Raw genomic sequence first — 19789 nt, 5'->3', positions numbered from 1 at the left:
CCTTATCACACAARTCAGTTGCCCAAGTTCAAGAGTGGGACACTTAAAGATTTTACTCACCATTAAAGTCTCACCAGAGGAGAGGCGTGGGGACTGCTAGGCTTCCCAGAGGCTTTATTGTCTCATTAATCTCTCCTTAATGAGAATTTCCTCACATGCTGCAGTATCCCGCCCATTTATTTGCATTCACTATCCTGGTGCTGGTAGCTTTGAGGCTGTTATAGCTCCCACTCTTTCCTCTTTCCTTTTAACTATTCTGAGGCCAGTTTTTATCTCCATRCTGTCATCCAGGTCCCAGAGAGAAAATCCTTTCTCCTCTTGAGTTACCWCTTGCCATGTCCTCCTTGGCTAGTTTCCTCCCTGACATCTCTGCAGCTTCTCCCAGCTCCAGAGTCACCTGCAATAATCTCCTCCAAAGCAAGGCAGCAACAACTGCTCATGATGAGATCTCTGACTTAAATGCTTGCTAAAACCTTGCTTATTCTCTGAGCTAAGGCTCCCCAAGCACAGCCTGGACTGCACACACCTCAGTGCCTGAGCCCCACACGCCGCAGTGGCTCTGCCCATCCCAGCCCGCTGTTTGTAGGAGCGGGGCTGTCGGATCGGCCCCTCCGCAGGACCAATGAGRGCCTCACACCAGCGGGGCAGAGGGTTCAGCACCTTTCTCAATGACTGCAAATACTGAGGGGTTCAGGCTGTTCCACCCATCCARCGGCATCTGAAAGAGCCTTGACAGCAAAGCTGCGTCAGAAGGGGCCACAGCTGCCAAAGCAGCCGTTCAGCCTCATTGGATTGCCTGTTGGAAAGTATTTCCCCCCTTTTTCTCATTCAAGCTTTTTTAGATAAGCATATGGCAAATGAAAATATCAAAGTGAATGATCTCCTGGTTGGGAATGAGGGACTATCACAATTATCCCTGTGATAATGAGATAGTCTGAACATGAGGGAACTCAATACAATGGGAGATTTATCTTGGAACCAGTCCCTTGGCAGCCTAGCCTGTGTTGCTGTCAGCACCATTTCCCATTGCACAAGGGCAGGGATCAGACCCAGGATTACATATCCATCTCTATCTCAAGCACATCCTGCTCTGTAGGTTASTTACCCACCATTTTCCCAGTGGTAATTTCTTAGATCWCCCAGACACTATGCTTCACTTAAATCACATTGTCCCATGGGAATCTGTACCCACAGATCATTTGGATCTCCAAATGACCCAGAAATTGCTTTCTTTCCTGCCACAAACCAGGTCAATACTTCAAATACTGACCTTCAAAGCTCCCAGGGTGAGGAGAGAGGCAAGACAGGAGTCTGAGGCCTTGCTCCAACACTCACAGAGACTCTTGTCACAAGGAATTATGTGGACTGTGCAAACAGATAAGGAAAACCAGAAAGAGCAAACGTGGATCTGCACAACCTTGACACGGCAATCGATGTTGTAGTTTACCACCAGGAGCAAGTAAATAGCTCCAGAGTTACGTGCTGCATAGCAAACATTGCASTTTTATCTGGATGACAGGCAGCAATTTGTGGCAAAGGTTAAATCTCTCTGTTCACTCAAGCTTGACATATGATGGTCGTGTTACATTCCCTGTTCTCAGAGGGTTTGTGCATGAATTTAAGGTTAAGTGCATGTGTGCCTTTAGGATCACAACCTTCATTCAATATTGCATGGCCCAGCAGGCCCATAATTAATCCCCAACATGTTCAAGTGACAGCTCTCACTCGTAACATCATCCATGCAGAACAGTGAGGAATGTGTAAATTCCTGCGTTCCAGCTGAGAGTCAGAGATTTTCCAGCCACCGGAGCAGGGAGGCTCCAAGGCAGGTTTCTGACAGGATGAACAGGGCAATTGGTAGGTTGGACTATTTTACAGGTAAATGAGGTAGGGCAGGAGAGGGAAGTATGATACAGTCACTGCTCATTCAGCTGCTAAGGATGGGCTGGGAGTGACAACACTTCAGTGCTGTTATTCCCTGTTACATGACCAACGTTTTCTACTCACAAAATTGTAAGAGTTCCAGAGGTTTACAAAGCCTGTAAGAAAGCCCCCACCATCTTCATCCTGGACAGTATGTAAACATGAAACTTGACGAGACTCAGCTCAACCACTTGCTYTTCTTTCTCCTCCTAATCACTCGTTGTCAAATGTTCCCAAAGATCTGAAACCCAACAATAAACTATAACCATGGCCTGGCAATCTGATTCACGTGCCCCAGGCAAGTCCTCACACCCAGGTCATGTCCTGTCAGCCTCACTCATAGAGCTGCTGCTAATACCAGTGGTTTGTTTCCAAATTCTAGGTATTTAATCTTTTTATCTACTTGTTCTATTACCAAAGATGAACCTGCTCAGTCAGGATGGATCAAGTGTTCTATCCCACAGGCARCACAACAGGCTGGGTATGTTTTACAGAAGTTTATTGGGGGTTAATATTCATTCACCAACAGCACARAGTATCAGATCTTTGCTATTGAAGGGCTGGAAACATGTAAAACACAGAGACAAGCATTGCTCAGAAATAGTTATGCTGTACATCAAATCTGAAAAACACCAGCACGACCACTGATTTCTCTTGCCTGAGGAAAGAGGAATGTCTTACCACTCTACTCCCTACAAAAATACATACAGCCATTGCATGTAACCCTCTTTCTATAAAAGATGCATAAATAAGAGTCAAAAGGCAAAAGGAGTAAAATGCTGCTACTTTRACCCACCTTGCTGCAGCTCCAGAGTTCTTCCATTCCCATTGTGTGTTAAATCATAACATATTTGAGATACCTCCAAAACACGAAATCACACATTGTTAGCATGCGCAGCCCTTTGCAGTCCCCAGTCCCATGATTTGAACTGTGAACATGAGGGAAATTGCAAAGAAAAGAACGACCCCTTCCACACCAGCACCTGCTCAGACCCTCGGGACCTCCACTTCCGAAGCAGACCTGGATTTGCGCCGGCTGGTCAGGCTGCCCAGGACTGACTCCTCGCTGAAGGCCCCTTCAAAGGTCGACAGGATGGACTGGCGAAACTTCTCCTTGAAATCCGGCCCCACAAAGACATACAGGATAGGGTTGATGCAGCTGTTGAAGAAAGCAAGGCTGGAAACCAAGGGGATTCCTATGTAAAGGGCCAGTTTCATCTCATGGCTKGAAGAGTTTTTGGATATTTCTAGCAAGGAGAAGACGTGATAGGGGAAATAACAGAGGAAAAAYGAGACTGTGACAGCAATGATGATTCTGTAGGGCTTTGCAGAGTTGGCCAACTGCCTTCTTTTCAGCTTGACAGCGACAACGCTGTAGCAGATAAGAATCACCATGAAAGGGATGAGGAATCCACACAGAAATCGTGTGATGATCATCACTTTGTGCCGCATCCTCCATAGCCTCCGCGTTGCCTCGGATGTGTAGTCATCGGACAGTGCAAAATTATTGTAACAGCTGGTGACATTCCTGGAATTGACCACAGTGTCCCGAAAGATGAGGTATGGGGAGCTGAGCAGGAGAGCCAGGACCCACGTCCCCAGTGCGATCCTGGCCGCCAGCTCTGGGCTTCTGTGGTTGTGAGACCAGACAGGAAAGGCCACGGAAACRCAGCGGTCGATGCTGATGACCGTCAGGAGGAACACACTGGCAAACATGTTGAGGAAAGCGATGGTGCTGTTCAGCTTGCACAGGAGCTTCCCAAATGGCCAGTGAAAGCCCAGAGCGGTGTAGACAATGCTGAGGGGCAGGAAAAAGGTAAAGATGAAGTCAGCAATGGCCAGGTTGAGGAACCATACRGAATTCACAGTTTTCTTCATCTTGAAGCCTGCTATCCAGATGACGAGGCCGTTCCCTGTCACCCCCAGCAAACAGGCGATGCTGTACACTACCATGGACAGGATGTGCATGGTCTTCTGGAGGCCAGAGTAGTASTCATGGTCAGTGGCGTTCTCAGGCTGCTCCGTGGGGCAGCTGGCAGAGAAGGGGGAAGGGGAAGAAGTGCTATCCATTACTAGCAAGCCAAGAGCTGAAATGACAAAACAAAGCTGTTATCTGTGGCTCCAACAGCTCAAGAGAGGTGAAAATCTTTGTGAGCAAGTGTGCATAAAATGTGTATAAAAAAGCCAAATTAAATAAATTAATTTATAATTAATATAAAGTCCTTCTCTACAGTGTACAGCTGCACCTCGCAGAAACYACCTCAACCTGAGAAACCAACCCCAGTTTTGCTGTTGGTGTTGTCAGACCATCTCCATCCAATGACCCACAGCAGCAATCCAGCATGGGCCAGCAGCAGAACCATGGAAACACAGATTCCCCCCACTGTGACAATCTTCTTTGGATTACCATTGATAAATTATGACAGCAAAAACTATTTAGACTGGTAAYGATTGTTTATGTTAACGGACGTTTCTTCACCAGGATTTTTCCAGGGAAGCGYGCTCTAAGAGCAGAACAACACCCAAGCTCATATCCAAGTGTAACCATTGGCCATTTACCCACCCACCACCCTCTGATGAGACCACCCTTCTCAWCTCTCTCCCGCTGATCCTGGCATTTGCCTTGGTAGGTCCCAGCAGGACTCACCGTGGTGCTCCTTGGCTGCTCTGCCCACAGCAGGTGGTCTCGCCTCCTGGCTGACTCCCCTTCTGCTGGCCCTCTCCAGGGTGACTCATAGTGCCTCGCCTCATTTTCCCATGGCTTGGGATCACGAGAAATTCAGTAGGATCACTTATTCCCTGATCTCCTTCCTCAATTTGTAGTGTGTCGATTTAACCCCTGAAGCCCCGAAGGGTTCCCTCACGCCAGTTGGTCAAGCCCACCCACTAACTCAGACTTGAAGAATGAAGAAAACACGGCCCCTCTCCTGCCTGCACCACTCATCCCAAGGCAGCTCTTCCTCCCGAGCACCTGGAAATCCCTCCAGGCACCCCTGTGAAGGGGACAGGGCCATCTCTGCACCCCACAACAGCAGCACCGTGCCCAACCTGTGCCACGGCCTGGCACTCCAGCTTTCCTGGAGACACGGTCTTGGCTGGGAGATCTTGGGGGTGCCTGGAAGTGCTCCCTGCCCGGTACAGGGTGTGGGGGAGTCCCATCCTTTGGGTCACGGGGAAAGTCGCGGGACACTGGGAACATCCCAGGGCTGGGGACAGACACCTGGGGGTGCACGGCAGGCAGGGCTGGAGCTGTGAGTGACAGCAGAGGAGGGATGGCGACACAGGGGTGACAGCCCGGGCCCCCCGCCCCTCCCGGCCCGGCCAAGGTCACCCGCGCTCCGGCCGCCACGTGCGGACCGCGCCGCCAGCCCCGCCCCGGCGCGGGCCAATGGGAGGCGGGGAGGGGGCAGAGCGCGGCGCTGATTGGTCCAGGCGCTTCCCGAGCGTATTCCCCGCCGCCGGAGCCGGGGCGGAGCGCGGCGCTGATTGGTCCCGCTGCCGAGGGGCGGGGCCAGCACGGTCTATGGTAGCGCGCGGGTTCCCGCGCGGTAGCGGAATCAGGATCAGGTAAGGATCGTGCGGGACCGGGATCGGGATCGGGATCGGGATCCCCTGCGGGTGAGAGCGGGCAGGCAACGCCGGTCCCCGCTGCCCGGGTCACGGCAGAGGGGGCGCATCCCCGGGAGCCTCTGGGGATGTGGGAGGTGATGGAGTCGGGATACAGGGGGTGCAGAAATAGGTGGGGATGGAGCTTTAGGGCTGAGATTTGCTGAGGCTGGACTGGTGTCCATCATGAGAGGGGACACGGGGATGGTCTCATCCTGACTGGGAATGGGAGCTCTACTTCCACTGTGCCAAAAGCAGTGAGAGTGAGTGCTGCTGTATTCTGTGCTGGGGAGACATGCAGGACCCAAGCATGCTGCTCAGARCCAGAGCACTTCCTCTCACAGCCCTTTGTCCAGCCCAAGCCTTCTGGTAGTAAGGATTCCCACCCTGCCAGTGAGGGGTGGCATAACCTAGAGCATGACCAAAGATCCCGGCTCAGCAAGAGCAGCATGAATGGACTTTGGCAGCTTGACACTTGGAAACCGTGTGGGATTACTTAATAACCTGCTCACAGCCCTTCGCCTGTCCTTGCAGGGTTAATGAGTAAAAAGATGCATTGTCTTCTGCCAAGGCAGCAGCTGGGCTGTTATTCCTTCCCCAAGAGCAGCAATGGCATGGACTGGGCCAGAGGGCTCCTGGCAGGCCTGGCTGTCACCCATGCCATGGAGCCAAGCACAGGCAGAGCTGCTGCCTCTCGGGGCCTCTCAGCTCCACAAGATGCTTCAGTCAGGGCTCAGGGCAGGACTCTGACCTGCTGGGGGCTTGCCCAAGGGAAAGCAGCCAAGAGGTTTAAGCGTGCTGGGCATCACAACGTGCATTAGAATTGAGGTCTGTGAGTATGAGCACTTCACTGCCCTTAATATTAAACATCAGGCAGTGCCAAACTGGGCAGGGGGAGCTCAGAGAGGAGTGGTGATGGGAGAGTATCGGAAATTATCAGAACACTGTAATTAACAAACTGATCTTAAATCAGCAGGGGAAGCCTGACAGTTGTGTGTGTTTTCYTCATGGCTGGTCCCTTTGTGTTCTCAGGGAATATTCGGGATGGCGGGCAGCACACAGGGAGGTATGGAAGCACCAGCTTTGCTGCCATCCCACAGACTCCTCTCTTTCCTGGCAGGTGACTTGGAGCCAGCAGCAGCACCATGGCGAACTCAACACAGAGCCTCCCCAGCGCCGAGCTCTGGGCCTCCCATAACAAGATGGTGCTGGAGCCGCTTGAAACCAATGACCCAGAGGTGAGAGCCCCTTCCTGGCTCCTGCCCAGCGGCTTTGTCCATCACCCAGCCAGCCATGGGGATGCTGACCTCCTCAAGCCAGGGACATGGTAGGGCCCAAGGCTGAACTGCTGGAACCCATCCATCTTCTGGGCCCTCTCTGTGGCTGGCTGGGATCAGCTGTACCAAGAAGGGATCTTGTCTCCCTTCTCCAGCTCCTTTSCAGGCCCCTCTCCAAGCCCCATCCCCTCTTAGGGTGCATACCCTACGGTGGACCATCCACACCTCCATGCAGAGCTGGCATGGCTGAAGCTGTTTCTCTCCTCTCCCAAAGGTGCACAGCATCATCAAGAAGGAAAAGCAGCGGCAGAAGCTGGGACTGGAGTTAATTGCATCTGAGAACTTTGCGAGCCGAGCGGTCCTGGAGGCCCTGGGATCCTGCATGAACAACAAATACTCTGAGGGTTACCCAGGACAGAGGTACGGGGCTGGGGCAGAGTCCCACCAACCCAAACCCTCGCAGGGTGGGAGAGGAACCACTCATCCTGGCAGGCCTCACCTYTGGGAAGGAAATGATGTCCTTATGCTGGCAGCCAAGCTCTTCCAGGCCAGGATCCGGCTTTCTCAGCTTCTGTCCTTGGGCACATATGGGACAGGATGGGCTCCTCAGCAGGGTCACATCTGCTGTGGCTRCTACAAACACAGCATCACCCCAGGTTCTCCCCAGCTTGGTCACAGGGACTATTCTGACTAATGAGTTTGGTTTTACCTCCTGCCCTRTCCTTTATGCAGGTACTACGGTGGGACAGAGTTTGTGGATGAGCTGGAAAGGCTGTGCCAGAAGCGAGCCCTGCAGGCCTACCGGCTYGACCCCCAGAAGTGGGGTGTCAACGTCCAGCCCTACTCAGGTATTGGGGTGCTCAGGAGGGTCAGGACAGTTGCCCAGGCCTCTGTGTGCCCCAGCATKCATAACCAGCCCAGTGCACTCTCGCTGCAGGGTCTCCCGCAAACTTTGCGGTGTACACRGCCCTGGTGGAACCCCACGGCAGGATTATGGGGCTGGACCTGCCTGATGGTGGCCACCTCACCCACGGGTTCATGACAGACAAGAAGAAGATCTCTGCCACCTCTGTCTTCTTTGAGTCCATGCCCTACAAGGTACAGAGAGCTGCTCCAGCCAGAGCCAGGACACAGTTATCCTAAGTGCTGGTGCTCCTAAAGTTAAAAGCACCAGCATCAGGCTCCCAGCACCCACTCCTGCAGGACAGCACTACAGCTGGTCTTCACCACAGCAAGGTGGCTAAACCCTCCTCTTSCTCTCCCAGGTCAACCCCAAGACCGGTTACATCGACTATGACCAGCTGGAGGCRAACGCCCGGCTCTTCCACCCCAAGCTGATCATAGCAGGTAAGGATCACAGCTGTACTGACCTTGGGTGGGGTGGCTCCCTGAAGCCAGCAGCACCCCTGTAAACCCACACAGTGCTAGGAGGAAACCTCCAATGCAACCACCCTGGAAGGAGCTCGTGTGCTGTTCCCAGCTGGGTCTGCACTGCAAGCCTGGTCCTGGGGCTGTCCCAGGGTCCTGGTGGATCTGTTCCTGTCCCCTCCTGATCGCCTCTCCCCACAGGTGTCAGCTGCTACTCACGGAACCTGGACTACGCCCGCATGCGCAAGATYGCTGATGACAATGGGGCCTATCTGATGGCTGACATGGCCCACATCAGCGGGCTGGTGGCTGCTGGTGTGGTGCCCTCGCCCTTCGACTACTGCGACATCGTCTCCACCACCACCCACAAGACCCTGCGGGGCTGCAGGGCCGGGATGATCTTCTACCGCAAAGGTGCCTGACCTGGCTGGGGTGCCGGGAGAAATGCTGCAAGTCAACTTTCCTTCATGCTCTAACTGRGAAGGAGGGAATGCAGAAAGATCCTGGGAGCATCTGGGGAGCATCTGGCTAACCCTGCCTAAAATTTAAAGAGGAACAACCACYATCCCTGCTCTGAGCAGCAGCGGGGTGAAAGCAGTTCATGGGAGAATGGTGGCTGTGCTGCCTCGTGACCATGTGGTCCCTCTCCTGCAGGCACCCGCAGTGTGGACCCCAAGACAGGAAAGGAGACTGTCTACAACCTGGAGAGCCTCATCAACCAGGCAGTGTTCCCAGGGCTGCAGGGAGGCCCACACAACCACGCCATTGCAGGTACGCAGCCAGGCTGGCTGTCAGCTCCAGCAAAGGTATCCTGGCAGGGCTCTGACCCCTACAGGAGGCTCCAGATGCCCTAMAGGGCTCACAGCCTGGGGATATTGTGGCAAAAGACAGCTGGTTCATCCAGCATTGCCCAAGGAGTGACCAAGCCTGTCTTATTCCGTGTTTTGGCTCATGGGGATGCTGCCAGCCTGGTTAGGGGAAAGAAGCAGTTCATTCGTTCCTTCAGTTCCAGGATGGCTTCTGCTGGCAGTGCCATGCATCTCCYGCTCTGCTGGTGGGAGCCCCCCCAAAACTGACCCTGGCCTGCCTCCCTCCACAGGGATCGCTGTGGCACTGCAGCAGGCCATGACACCCGAGTTCAAGGCTTACCAGCAGCAGGTGGTGGCCAACTGCAAGGCGCTGTCGACAGCACTGATGGAGATGGGCTATGACATTGTCACAGGTGAGGACAGGTCTTGGCGGTGGGATGAGGATGACCCTGGGGTCTGACCAGGGCAACACTTCACCAACACCATGAAATTCCTCGGTCCTGGTTGAATCTCAAGTCTTTTGCTGAAATTTCCTGTGGGAGCAGCATTTCCCCAATCCCACATCTCCACCAAACCCCTCTCTTTGCAGGGGGCTCTGACAACCACCTGATCCTCGTGGACCTGCGCAGCAAAGGCACRGATGGCAGCCGGGCCGAGCGGGTGCTGGAGCTCTGCTCCATCGCCTGCAACAAGAACACGTGCCCTGGTGAGAGATCCCACGAGCTCTGCTGCTCCCAGCTCCTGGTCCACGCTGGGAGCCAGGCTGGAATCCCACACCTGGTGGTTTTGGTGCCATGTTTGGTCACGTGTGCCTTGTTGTGGTGCAGGTGATGTCAGYGCCCTGCGCCCCAGCGGCCTCCGGTTCGGGACACCGGCTCTCACCTCCCGTGGCTTCCGGCAGGACGATTTCCGAAAGGTGGCCCAGTACATCCACAGAGGTGAACCATCCTACCTGCGTATCTGGATGTGAGAGAGGACATCTGGCCATGGCTGGGACCAGTCGAATTCTCCCCACTGCACAGGCTGTGGGCTGAAAGCCTGTCCCTTGCACTTTTCTCCCAGTTGTCCTCAGGGGTTCCACACTGGTTTCCCAGGGCAGCAAGTCCCACAGGTGGGAGGGAGGGAGGGAGGGAGAGAGGGAACAGGGCTGGGAGAGCTGTGGGATGCAGCAGCTCCAAGGCTGACCAAAGTATCTCCCATCCTGGCAGGGATCGAGCTGACACTACGTGTGCAGAAGGACATGAGCCCCAAGGCCACGCTGAAGGAATTCAAGGACAAACTGGAGGAGCCAAAATACCGTGGGGAGCTGAAGGCACTGAAGGAYGAGGTAGAAGCCTTCGCAGCCACCTTCCCGCTCCCAGGGCTGCCTGTCCTGTAAGGGAACACACCCATCCCTGCTCCCGGAGCCACTGGAGTACCCAGGATCGTGGCATGCTCACATCCCCAGCCTGAGACCAACACCCCAATGCCTTCTCCCAGCACTTCCCTGCTGGAAGTGCAGCAGCAGCTCCTCCTTTGGCTCTCAGCCCCCTCTTCCCTCCCATGTGGGGCACAGGGTCCCCCTGAGCACAATCCCTGTGGGGATACCAGCCCTTCACCACTGTGTCACCACTGGGATCAAGCACTGGGCCACCCTCACCTCATGGCCAGGTGCCATCCAGCTCCTGCTGGCTGTGGAGCAGCAGAGATTTAAGCTGRTCTGCCCACATTCCCTGGACACTGCCCCATGACAATGGGAGGGACAAGGAGTCTAGCTGCACAAGAGACTTCACAGCCACCAGAAGCCCCCTGGTTTCAGCCTCAAGGATTCTCCCTCATYCTGTGTGCCTTGCCACCTCCACAAGGCCAAAGCCTTGTTCCGAACCTCCCTCCTGAGATCACTGTYCCATCCTAAGCAGAGCCTCCAGTATTTTCTCAGACCCCCTTGGCACAAAGCTTAGGTTGAACCATTTTTTAATAAGCACAGTAAAATTAAGAATTTAACCACAATGTATGACAAGAATTATAAGCTTTAAAAAATACGACCAATTTTTTTTTTTGTATTTCAAAAATATCTGAACCCAAATAAATATTTTTTTTTAAAAGTACATTTCTCAGACTAGTCATTTGGTGTTAACATCTGTTAAACTCTTGTGCAGTAACACTTAGAGCACAACACTAAGACATGCTTCTTGGATTTCTCCCGGTCACACTCGCCCTAACTACTGACGCAAGCATTCGGCACGCACAGGCACACACACGGAACTCAACATGCAGGAATAGGATACAGTGCTTTTRAAATAAGATGAGAATTCATCACAGCCTCCTGGCAGCCCTCAGAGGCAGCTCTGAGCCCAGCCCCATTCCCGTGCCAGCAGCCGTGCTGCCAGCAGGACCGAGTACCCTGCTTCTGCCTTCCAGTTAAATCCATCTCGGGGAGCAGTGCGTGGGGGGTTTGTGGCCCCTCCAACATCGGGGTGCAGTTTGGTGCTCTGACATTGTGCTCTGGGGCAGGGGTTCTCCTGCAGCCTGGGTAGCTCCCTGAATTCCCTCACATCCTGTTACACAAGCCTTCTCTCTGTGCTGCTACAAGGCCCGGGTCCTGCCCAGCTGCCTGGACCTGCAGCGTGGGCTGTCACCCACCCCCAGACCAGGGGCCCAGGACCCTCATGCTCAATAAAACCCAAAGATCTGGCCTGGGCATACAGAGCCATCAGCTCCCACTGCTGGAGTGCCTCTGCCACCCTCCCACCATGGTGAATATTGCTAGAATATAGGCAGCTCCTCCCTGCCAAGGCAAGGCAGCTGTGGGGCTGCTCAGAAGAGATTGCTATCTGATGAAAGGAAATCTGAGCAGTGTTCTCTGAGAAATGWAACCTCTGTAGGGTTGAGATCACCTACAGCTATGGCTGACCCTCCTGGGGTGGGAGCTGGAAGCAGTGGGTTAGTGGAGAGCAGAGCAGGGGCTGGCAGTTGGGAAGAAGGGGAGTGGGAAATGGTAGACTCACCCTCCCCTCCTGGCCAGGGGAGACTTCTGCTCTGATGAATTCTCAGTCAGGTTGGACACCTCCTGTCCCTGGCAGTGAGGAGGGAGCCAGCGTGGCCGTGCAGGAGCGGGGACATGCTGGGCTGGCAGCACTCACAGAAGCAGGAGACAGCCATGCAGGGCACAACTGGCTCTGGCAGCTGAAAGGCTGGTGGGATGGCACTACCACTGCCAGGAACCCACCCTGCTCCTGGTGGAGGGATGGCTCAGGCACGTGCCAGAACTTATGGCAGGAACTATCAGTGCAAAGGTTGTGGCTTGTTGTTAGTCTGTGAATATCAGAAACTGCTGAGGTACCACACCAGAGACAGGGAAAAGTCCTAAAGTGCCAATACAGGGATCTGAATTGTACAGGAGCAGAAGAACAGAGACAGAGAAATTACAGAGGAAAGAGGAACTCAGCTCCCAAACACCAGCTGTGCTCGGAATCCCCCCAGTTTCTGCCACCACAAGCAGAGGGCAGGTTGGACTCCAAATGCGCCAAGGTGCCATAGCCCAGTGTTAACTCCCCTTTTCCAGTCCAAGTTCAGAGGTTACACTGCTGASAGGAGGACAAGCACTCCAGGGCGTGTTTCTCCACAGCTCCCAGTTGCAGATAATCCCAGAGCTAGTTCCTGTTGGAAATCGAGTGATGTTCCAGCCAAACCCCTGGGGCATCCTCCCCAGTCAGAGCTGCTTTGTGGCAGGAGGTGAAGCAGGTCAGACAGGTGGTAGTGCAAGTATTGCTCAACACGGCCTTAAATATCAGATACTACAGGTTGGACAGAGGGAGCRAGAAGTGAGTTATTTATCAATTTATGAACATAGCTGAACACCACAGGTTGAGACCACTGTGACTAAGATGAGCCACCACTAATCATCTCTCCCACTCCACACTGAAGGAAGACATGATTCAGCAGGAAAGAAATCTGTCCCTCCCTCCCTCCCTCCCTCCTCAAACCCAAACAGCACTAGGTTGTTTTTCAGCAGGAAACAAGCTCCTGTTTTGAGCACTACTCCAGACCTGGGAGCTTTCATCTGTCTGGTGTCACCAGCATTACTCATTTACTGAGATACCTCTTCCCCCAGGGAATCTCACCACAGCTTTAGGGTGGAAGTTTGGGTGTGCATGAATCAACCAGGGGGCGCCTTGAGTCACTTSAGGAAGCAGCCAGTTTGATGGGACACAGAAGCCTTTCAGCAGGAGACTCAGTTCATGAGACAGGAGGGCACAGGTAAAACAGGAGAAGGATTTTAACAGGCTGTAAAGGTGAGCAGAGACACATCACTCACCCTCAGCAAAGGCCACACCATGCTGCTTCCAACCACGGCTTCAAAACACCATCACAGGCAACCCCTGACCCAGGAAATCCCTCTGGAGAGTACCTCAAGTACTGGCCAGGTGGTATGATCCTGAGACATAGATGCCAGTGCAAAATGACAGCCTCTGCAAGGAGCCTCCCTGCCTCCAGGACACGGTTTCAGAGCAGTGTAGGTCTCACAACAAGTCTCAGTGACGTCTAAGTCACACTGGGGAACTCCAGGCTGTACACAGAAACTTCCCGGGCTCAGAAGGAAGATCACATTCATCCCCAAAGCTGCCTCACRTCACCATCATAAACAGAAGTTTAAAAAAAACCACAACAAACCAAAGAACAGATCAGCTCTTCTGTGATCTCGGCTGTTCTCGCCACATAATCAGCATTAAAAAGAATTAAAACCAAGATTATCTTTCCTAGCAAGGCTTTCTTACTTAAAAGTACCATGGGAGCTGCTGCTGCCACATGGCACCAGGCAGAGCAGCCTGGGCCCAGTATCACCTACAGGACTCCAGAGGAAAGTGCTGCCCCTGGGCACAAAGCTTTCRGCACTGACAGGAACAATCTGGGACTGTCACCACATTAGTGGCACATCCTTTATGGCACAGAAGCTTTGAAAAGAAAAGTTCTCAGTACCCAGGCTCAGAGAGCAGCAGTTCTGCCCCATCCAGAGCCACCCAGGAGCCCTGGGAGAGGTAGTTGAGACGCGACAACGGCTCAGCCAGGAGCAGCATGCAGCGATGCCGGCCCTGTTTTACCACAAAGCAAATGCCAACTTCCCAAAAACAAAACAAACAAAAAAAAAAAGAATAAAAAATAATCTATTATGGATACAACACGGAATCCAGTACATTCATCCCCGATCTCCTGAGCACCCGTACCTCACCAGCCAGGCAGCCTGTGGTAACAGCCTGCTGTCTCACAGCGTAAATCCAGCTGAATCACATTGTTTCCCCATCACAAAACACACCTAAGAAATGAGGGTCCTCACTCTCCCYCAGTTCCCTTCTGTCCTTAAAAAGCCACCCCTGATCTCACATGCTTTGAGGATTCCCAGTCTCCCTGAAGCCTGCTCGGAGGCCGCCCAGCAAATTGGACGTGACAAATGAACAAGGCACAGTGCTCTACATTCACAGCGGCAGCGCCTCGGGGCTTGCCAGCATTAGGGAGTGCTTCAACCTTCCTGATTTTAACAAAGATGGGAKAAACTGGCAAACCCTTTCTGGAGAGAAGCATGTGTGCCTTCGCTGTGCTCCCACTCACCCAGAGATAGTCTGTTCTGGGAAGTGCCAGGGAACTCAGAAAGTGCAGRAAGGGACACTGTCCACTGTGGCTGCGCACAGACCTGCGAGCTGCCACCCTGCCAGGGGGCTCTGAGCTACACTCACATGACACACCAGTGCATTGAAAAGCTTCACACGGCCTTTACACCTGCCCTCTGGTCCCAGCCCTGGCTCCACAGAAGGGACCCACAGTGCTCAGGACACTGGCAAAAGCGTGCAGAGCACTGTGTTATTGGGGGGCTGCACAATATTGATCCCCAAGATAGCCCACCTCCCTCCCTGCCATAACCCCCCTGCCACGGATGCTGTCATGATCCACTTTAAAAGTTAACAGTGCCCCTTCTAACATTTGCAGAGAGCCTGATGGTTTATGGGATGGAACATCTACGCTTTTGGCTACAGGGAACACCCAGAAATCTGCTCCCACAGACCCAGATTTCTGTGGAGCAGAGACATCTCAGCCCCTTCCTGATGTGTGAGAGCTACTGCAGACAGCGGCAATGTCAAGCACGGATGAGCTCTGTCAGACTCCGAGCACRCGGGCACACAGCCTGTGCAAGGCTAGATTTTGTACAAAAAGCTGGGAACATAGTCAAATCTGAGCAGGGGGTTCCCCCYCTGCCCCGGTTCCTGAATGTAGTGCAGTTTCAGCAGCTCAGCCAAGTACTGCACGATTTTGATATCTTCATTGGCAAGGCCCAGCTGAAGCTTTAGGAAGTTCATCCTACGATTCACAACGGATTCCTCCGGYTCCCTTTCGCTGATGGGAAGGTGCAAATGATGGCAGAAGGTGAAGAGGAAGGCTTTAGAACAGAGCTGYGTGAGGATGCTTTGGACGTGCATGTAGTAGGTGCTGCCCCGCTTGATCTGCGTGCGGTGGTCGGCCAGCCGGGCCACCACGGTGCCCTTGTAGAGGGGACAGCGCAGGGTCTTGCTGTCGGCGTCCAGGATGCTCAGGTAGCGGCTGTACCGGCTCAGGGCGTGCAGCACGTTCACCCCAGCAGGGGACATCGTCCTGGAACAGCAAGAGAGAGGTCATGGCTGCAGGGGAGCTGGTAATTAAGCAGCTGTATCTGTGCCCTGTATCCCGTGTACTTTCCTTCTAGCTGATGAGCTGATGCAAGACCTCTATGGGTGAGTAAAGGGCAGCATGGAGGAGAGGGGGCAAATAGGCTCTCCACCCCCTGCCAGATCCCAAAGAAACCTTGATTCTCTGGATCCCGACATGACCTGACCTGCACTGGGTGTGCTACAGCATAAGCCACCCCACTTCAGGGCAGCTTTCTCCCTCAGTGACATAGAGAGGGAGTGATAGGACATCTCTGGTGAACAGACACATCTTGCAGCAGCTGGAAGCTTCTAGATGTGACTCAAAAACCCAAAGCAGTCCCCCCTTGCCAARAGCTCTAGAGTCCCTCCAAATCGCTTTGGGAGGGAGCTGCTCTGAGGTGGTCCAAGCCCTGATGGGAGCCGAACCTTCTGCATTTTCTAGAAGAGAAAAYCATCCTTAACCCACAGCATTCCCTGACTGGGCCTGGCTATTTGTCACTCAGGTGCAAACCCGCAGCATGCTCACAACAATATGATTACCCACCAAGCTTAACCTCATGTTAGTTAAATGCAAATTATGAGCCTACGCAAACCATTCAGCTCCTCCATTCTTTGTGGTGACAGTTGCTGGGCTGAGATACAGCTCCCAGCCTCAAACTGGGAGCTCCAACTGCTGTAGGGAGGGGCTGTTCCTGTGCCCAGGCAGGACCTGGCCTTAGAAGATGCAGAATCCTTACAGGAATAAGTAATTTATTCTCTAAGTTCCTTCCCAGAGCCCTCATACAACTGGTTTGTGGAGAGCACCCACATTAAACTCAACACTTAATTAAAATTCCACGGAGGAGAGCTGAAGTGACTGACACATATTCCAGGCAGTTTTTAAATAAAGATTTCTGTTTATAAAAATTGCATCTAACCACAAACAYTGAGCAATGAGTAAACACTTGGGGCTTTTAAAAACCTCACTGACAGACAGAAAGCTTGTGAGCAGCTGGCAGAGCTGTCATTCTGCCTCATAAGCACAGGAACGAGAGCAAATGCACAGGGCCTTTTTCCCTCACCAGCACAGCCCAAGGTGTAGCACTTCAATTCTGACCTACAGATCTCATCACCTCTTCAACAGGCTCCMTGAGGAGAAAAYCCTCCACCCAGCACAGCACCACTTAAACCCCAAAATTCCAACCAGAAATGTGAGAAGAGTTCCAGTAGGAACAGCAGAGCACCCAAGGGACTCCAGGAAGACTTCTATCAGATCATCCAGGAACTGTGCACGATTTGGGGTGTTTGTTCTCTGCTTTGTCAGGCAAAGACCTAAACCAGAAGGAAACCTTCTGGCCAARTAACTCACCTGAGGCAGGCAGCAACTGCCCAGCAGATGTTTTAACATTAATTCACAAGTGAGGCTGGATACAAAGAGATCTACTCCTCTTTCAAAATAAATTCCACAAGCAGAAACTCATGGCACCTGTGTCAGTAATTAAGCGACTTCCCCTGCACGCCCATCGCCCTCTGAGATGAAGTTCTTACCACACAACTCTATGAAAGCAAACAGATCCTGGGATTTACCTCTGGAGTCCAATCAACTTCCACTTCTGGAAATCCACCAAGTGCAGAGGGGAGGTGACCCAGTGCTTCACGGGCTTGGCGTACACGCCACAGTTGGGCACGAAGATGGAGAGCGCYGTCACGAGCTTCTTGACCATGGTCTCGTCCTCCCCCAGCACGACCAGGGTCCTCCCACTGAGCAGGGAGTAGATGGCAGGGTGGGCGAAGGGGTACTGGCGGATGAACCGCAGCGCGTTCTGCCCGGCCCTTTTCCTGTGCTTTTCTCCGGCCAGACAGGCCAGATGGGCAGGAGAGGGGGTCCTGTCGGAGCACGTGGAGGCGGTGCTGCTGATGTAGCTCGTGGAGTCCGAGCATTCGTCCAGGCTGCTCTTACTGACCTCCCTGCTGCCCGTCAGGTAGCGYGAGTCGAGCTCGTAGGGCAGGAGCCCCCCTGAGAGGCCGTCGTGGGAGGGGAAGCCCCCACGCAGCCCCTGCTCTGCYGGCCGGTACGGCTGCGGGGGGATCCGCACCACCCCGTCCTCCTCGCACGGCTTCTGCCCCAGCTCAGGCACAGGCTCCAGGAAGTTGGGACTCTCCTTCCCGATACAACAGGCAGCGTCCACCTGCACTAAGCTTTCCTGTTTTGAGATGTCGTCCTGCCCATCATCGATGSCCGGGTTCAGTCTGGGGGTGAAGCGAAGGCCTCCCTCATCGTCATCCAYGTAGGGCTCCTCGTTAATGGCACTTGGGTAGCTCGCTTTGAAATCCTCTGGGATGAGGGACTCGGAGGGACACGTGCTCAGCACCTCGATGCTGTCCTCRCTGACCGTGCGCCGGCTGCCCACCTTGCTCCGGCCCACCTGGGGGCTGGGAATGACAGGCAGGCTGGCCTGGCTCTCTGATTTTGTCAGCCCAGCTCCTGACTTCTCTGTTCCCAGCACCTCRATGCTCTCCCCGCTACTGATGCTGCCTTTGATATCTGCATCCAGATAGTCCAGGTTCTCCTGATGCTCGGACATCACGGACTCTGACATTTTGGGTTCTTCAGAGTCCTCCATTTCCTGCTCCATCTTGATGGGCACACACTCCACACTGGACTTGTAGGARCCCAGGCTGATGACCACTTTAGGAGCCATGGACTCTTCCGAACACTTTTCATCTATTGCATCTTGGCCAAGTCCCTGGCAACCTCTGTACTGTTTTTCAGGAGGCTTTTCATCCAGGAAAGACACATCTTCRAAGAGGAAGTTGGTGACACTCTGCTGCTTTAGGAGAGCTCGGCTGATCTGCTCCGTCAGGAGGTAACACACATCACCTCGAAAAGTCCTCTCAATATGGTGCAACTGGTCAAGGGTCTGGGTGAAAAAATAAACATCACAGAGCTCCTCCAGTGTCTTCAGCTTCTTGTCAAAGCACTTGGCTGACTTGGCTTTGATGAGTTTGGGGGTGTAGGATGGCACATGGGTGTAAAGGTGAGTTTCACCAGGCTCAGTGAAGTCAGAGGCAGTCAGGTCCTGATCACTGCTCACATCAGCCCGGTCCAGGGCACACTCCGGCTCGTAGGGGTGGAATTCAGACTCCTTCAGCTTCCGGTAGGGATATGACCGGATTTGYCTCAGCAGATCTTGGTGCTCGATGATTGACTTTTCCACGCTGGCCAGCTCGTTGGCCTTCTCAATGGCCTGCGTTGTGTAATACCCCTTGTCGTTGGCTTTCTTCTGTTGCTCAGTCTCCTGGTGCAGGACAGTCCTCGTGTAGTCAAGATCTTTCAGTTTCTTTTCCAGTTCGTTGGCAAAAGCTTTCCGGTTCCCCGTCTTCAGGCATTCGGAGGCTTTGGAGAACTCGGCAGAGAGTTCCTGAAACTGCTGCATGATTTTGTGCTCATCAGCAGAAATATAGGCCATGCAGAAGGGCCTCACAAAGCCCCTGGCTTCCAGGTCATACAGGGTCAAGTGGTGCACGTAGGCAAAGGCYCCTTCCTTGGAGTCTCCCAGCACCACCTTGGAGTCCTCCACAAAGTTCAGCTTYGGGTAGGCAGAGCCGGGAGGGTGCCCCACAAAGGATGCCTGGTAATCCACAGACATGATCCGCAGGGAAAAATAATTGAGATCGAAGGTGCCCGACACTTTGGCGTCATCGGGGATGGTCAGGAGGGGCTGCGGCCCCACTTGCTCCGAGAATTCAGAGATGAGGATGAAGTCCCGGGTGAACTTGGAGCCGGCGACCTTGGCCCAGGGGTTGGCRCCGTGTCCGGCGAAGGGGAACAGCGGCACCGAGTACTCCTCGGGCAGGGGCGGCTCGCGGTACAGATCATCCTCCAGCTCCTCCTCCCTGGTGAAGGCCACCACGTCAGGGGCGCTGATCATATTTCCCGCAGGACGGGACCGACATGGAGCAGCGACGCGCCCCCGGTCCCCCCGCCACCGCCGGGCCCCGCGGGACGCGCCGGCGCAGCCCCGGCCCGGCCCCGCCGCAGCCGCAGCCCCGTGTCCCCCTCACGCCGCCGCCATGGCCGCAGCCGCCGCCTCCTCACGGCCCCGCAGCCATCTTGGAGTCACATGACGCACGGCCTCCGACCCCGCCGGCAGGAAGCGACACCGCCTCC

At 54.0% G+C, this 19789-nt stretch overlaps 3 protein-coding genes across 4 annotated transcripts; 1 reads left to right on the top strand and 2 right to left on the bottom strand.

The window, feature by feature from the left end:
* Positions 1-2414: 2414 nt before the first annotated feature.
* On the bottom strand, positions 2415-6653 carry LOC130582523 (chemerin-like receptor 1). 2 transcript variants are annotated; one of them, XM_057381280.1, is made up of 2 exons: positions 4571-6653; positions 2415-4010 (listed from the first exon to the last, which is right to left on the bottom strand). In XM_057381280.1, exon 2 carries the CDS (start codon positions 3991-3993, stop codon positions 2911-2913), a length of 1083 nt encoding a protein of 360 aa, XP_057237263.1. In that variant the 5' UTR covers positions 3994-4010; positions 4571-6653; the 3' UTR covers positions 2415-2910. The 2 variants fall into 2 exon arrangements, with proteins under 2 accessions (XP_057237263.1, XP_057237262.1); XM_057381279.1 differs by having other exon boundaries at positions 2415-3955.
* SHMT1 (serine hydroxymethyltransferase 1) lies at positions 5486-11070 on the top strand. The gene is made up of 12 exons (XM_057381278.1): positions 5486-5541; positions 6650-6767; positions 7081-7226; positions 7539-7654; positions 7744-7904; positions 8072-8153; positions 8376-8588; positions 8829-8945; positions 9274-9396; positions 9573-9689; positions 9811-9921; positions 10192-11070. The coding sequence occupies exons 2-12, from the start codon at positions 6675-6677 to the stop codon at positions 10359-10361; spliced, it is 1449 nt and encodes a 482-aa protein (XP_057237261.1). The 5' UTR covers positions 5486-5541; positions 6650-6674; the 3' UTR covers positions 10362-11070.
* Positions 11071-14110: 3040 nt separating this feature from the next.
* Positions 14111-19640, bottom strand: SMCR8 (SMCR8-C9orf72 complex subunit). Its single transcript, XM_057381277.1, has 2 exons — positions 17206-19640; positions 14111-15604 (listed from the first exon to the last, which is right to left on the bottom strand). Exons 1-2 carry the CDS (start codon positions 19548-19550, stop codon positions 15151-15153), a joined length of 2799 nt encoding a protein of 932 aa, XP_057237260.1. The 5' UTR covers positions 19551-19640; the 3' UTR covers positions 14111-15150.
* Positions 19641-19789: the final 149 nt, after the last annotated feature.

This window comes from Malurus melanocephalus, unplaced genomic scaffold, assembly GCF_030028575.1.
Source record: "Malurus melanocephalus ecotype Western Australia unplaced genomic scaffold, MMel_1.1 scaffold_504, whole genome shotgun sequence".
Classification (NCBI taxonomy): domain Eukaryota; kingdom Metazoa; phylum Chordata; class Aves; order Passeriformes; family Maluridae; genus Malurus; species Malurus melanocephalus.
The sequence above is the reverse complement of the archived record's forward strand: the minus strand, read 5'-3'. Positions and strand labels throughout refer to the sequence as shown.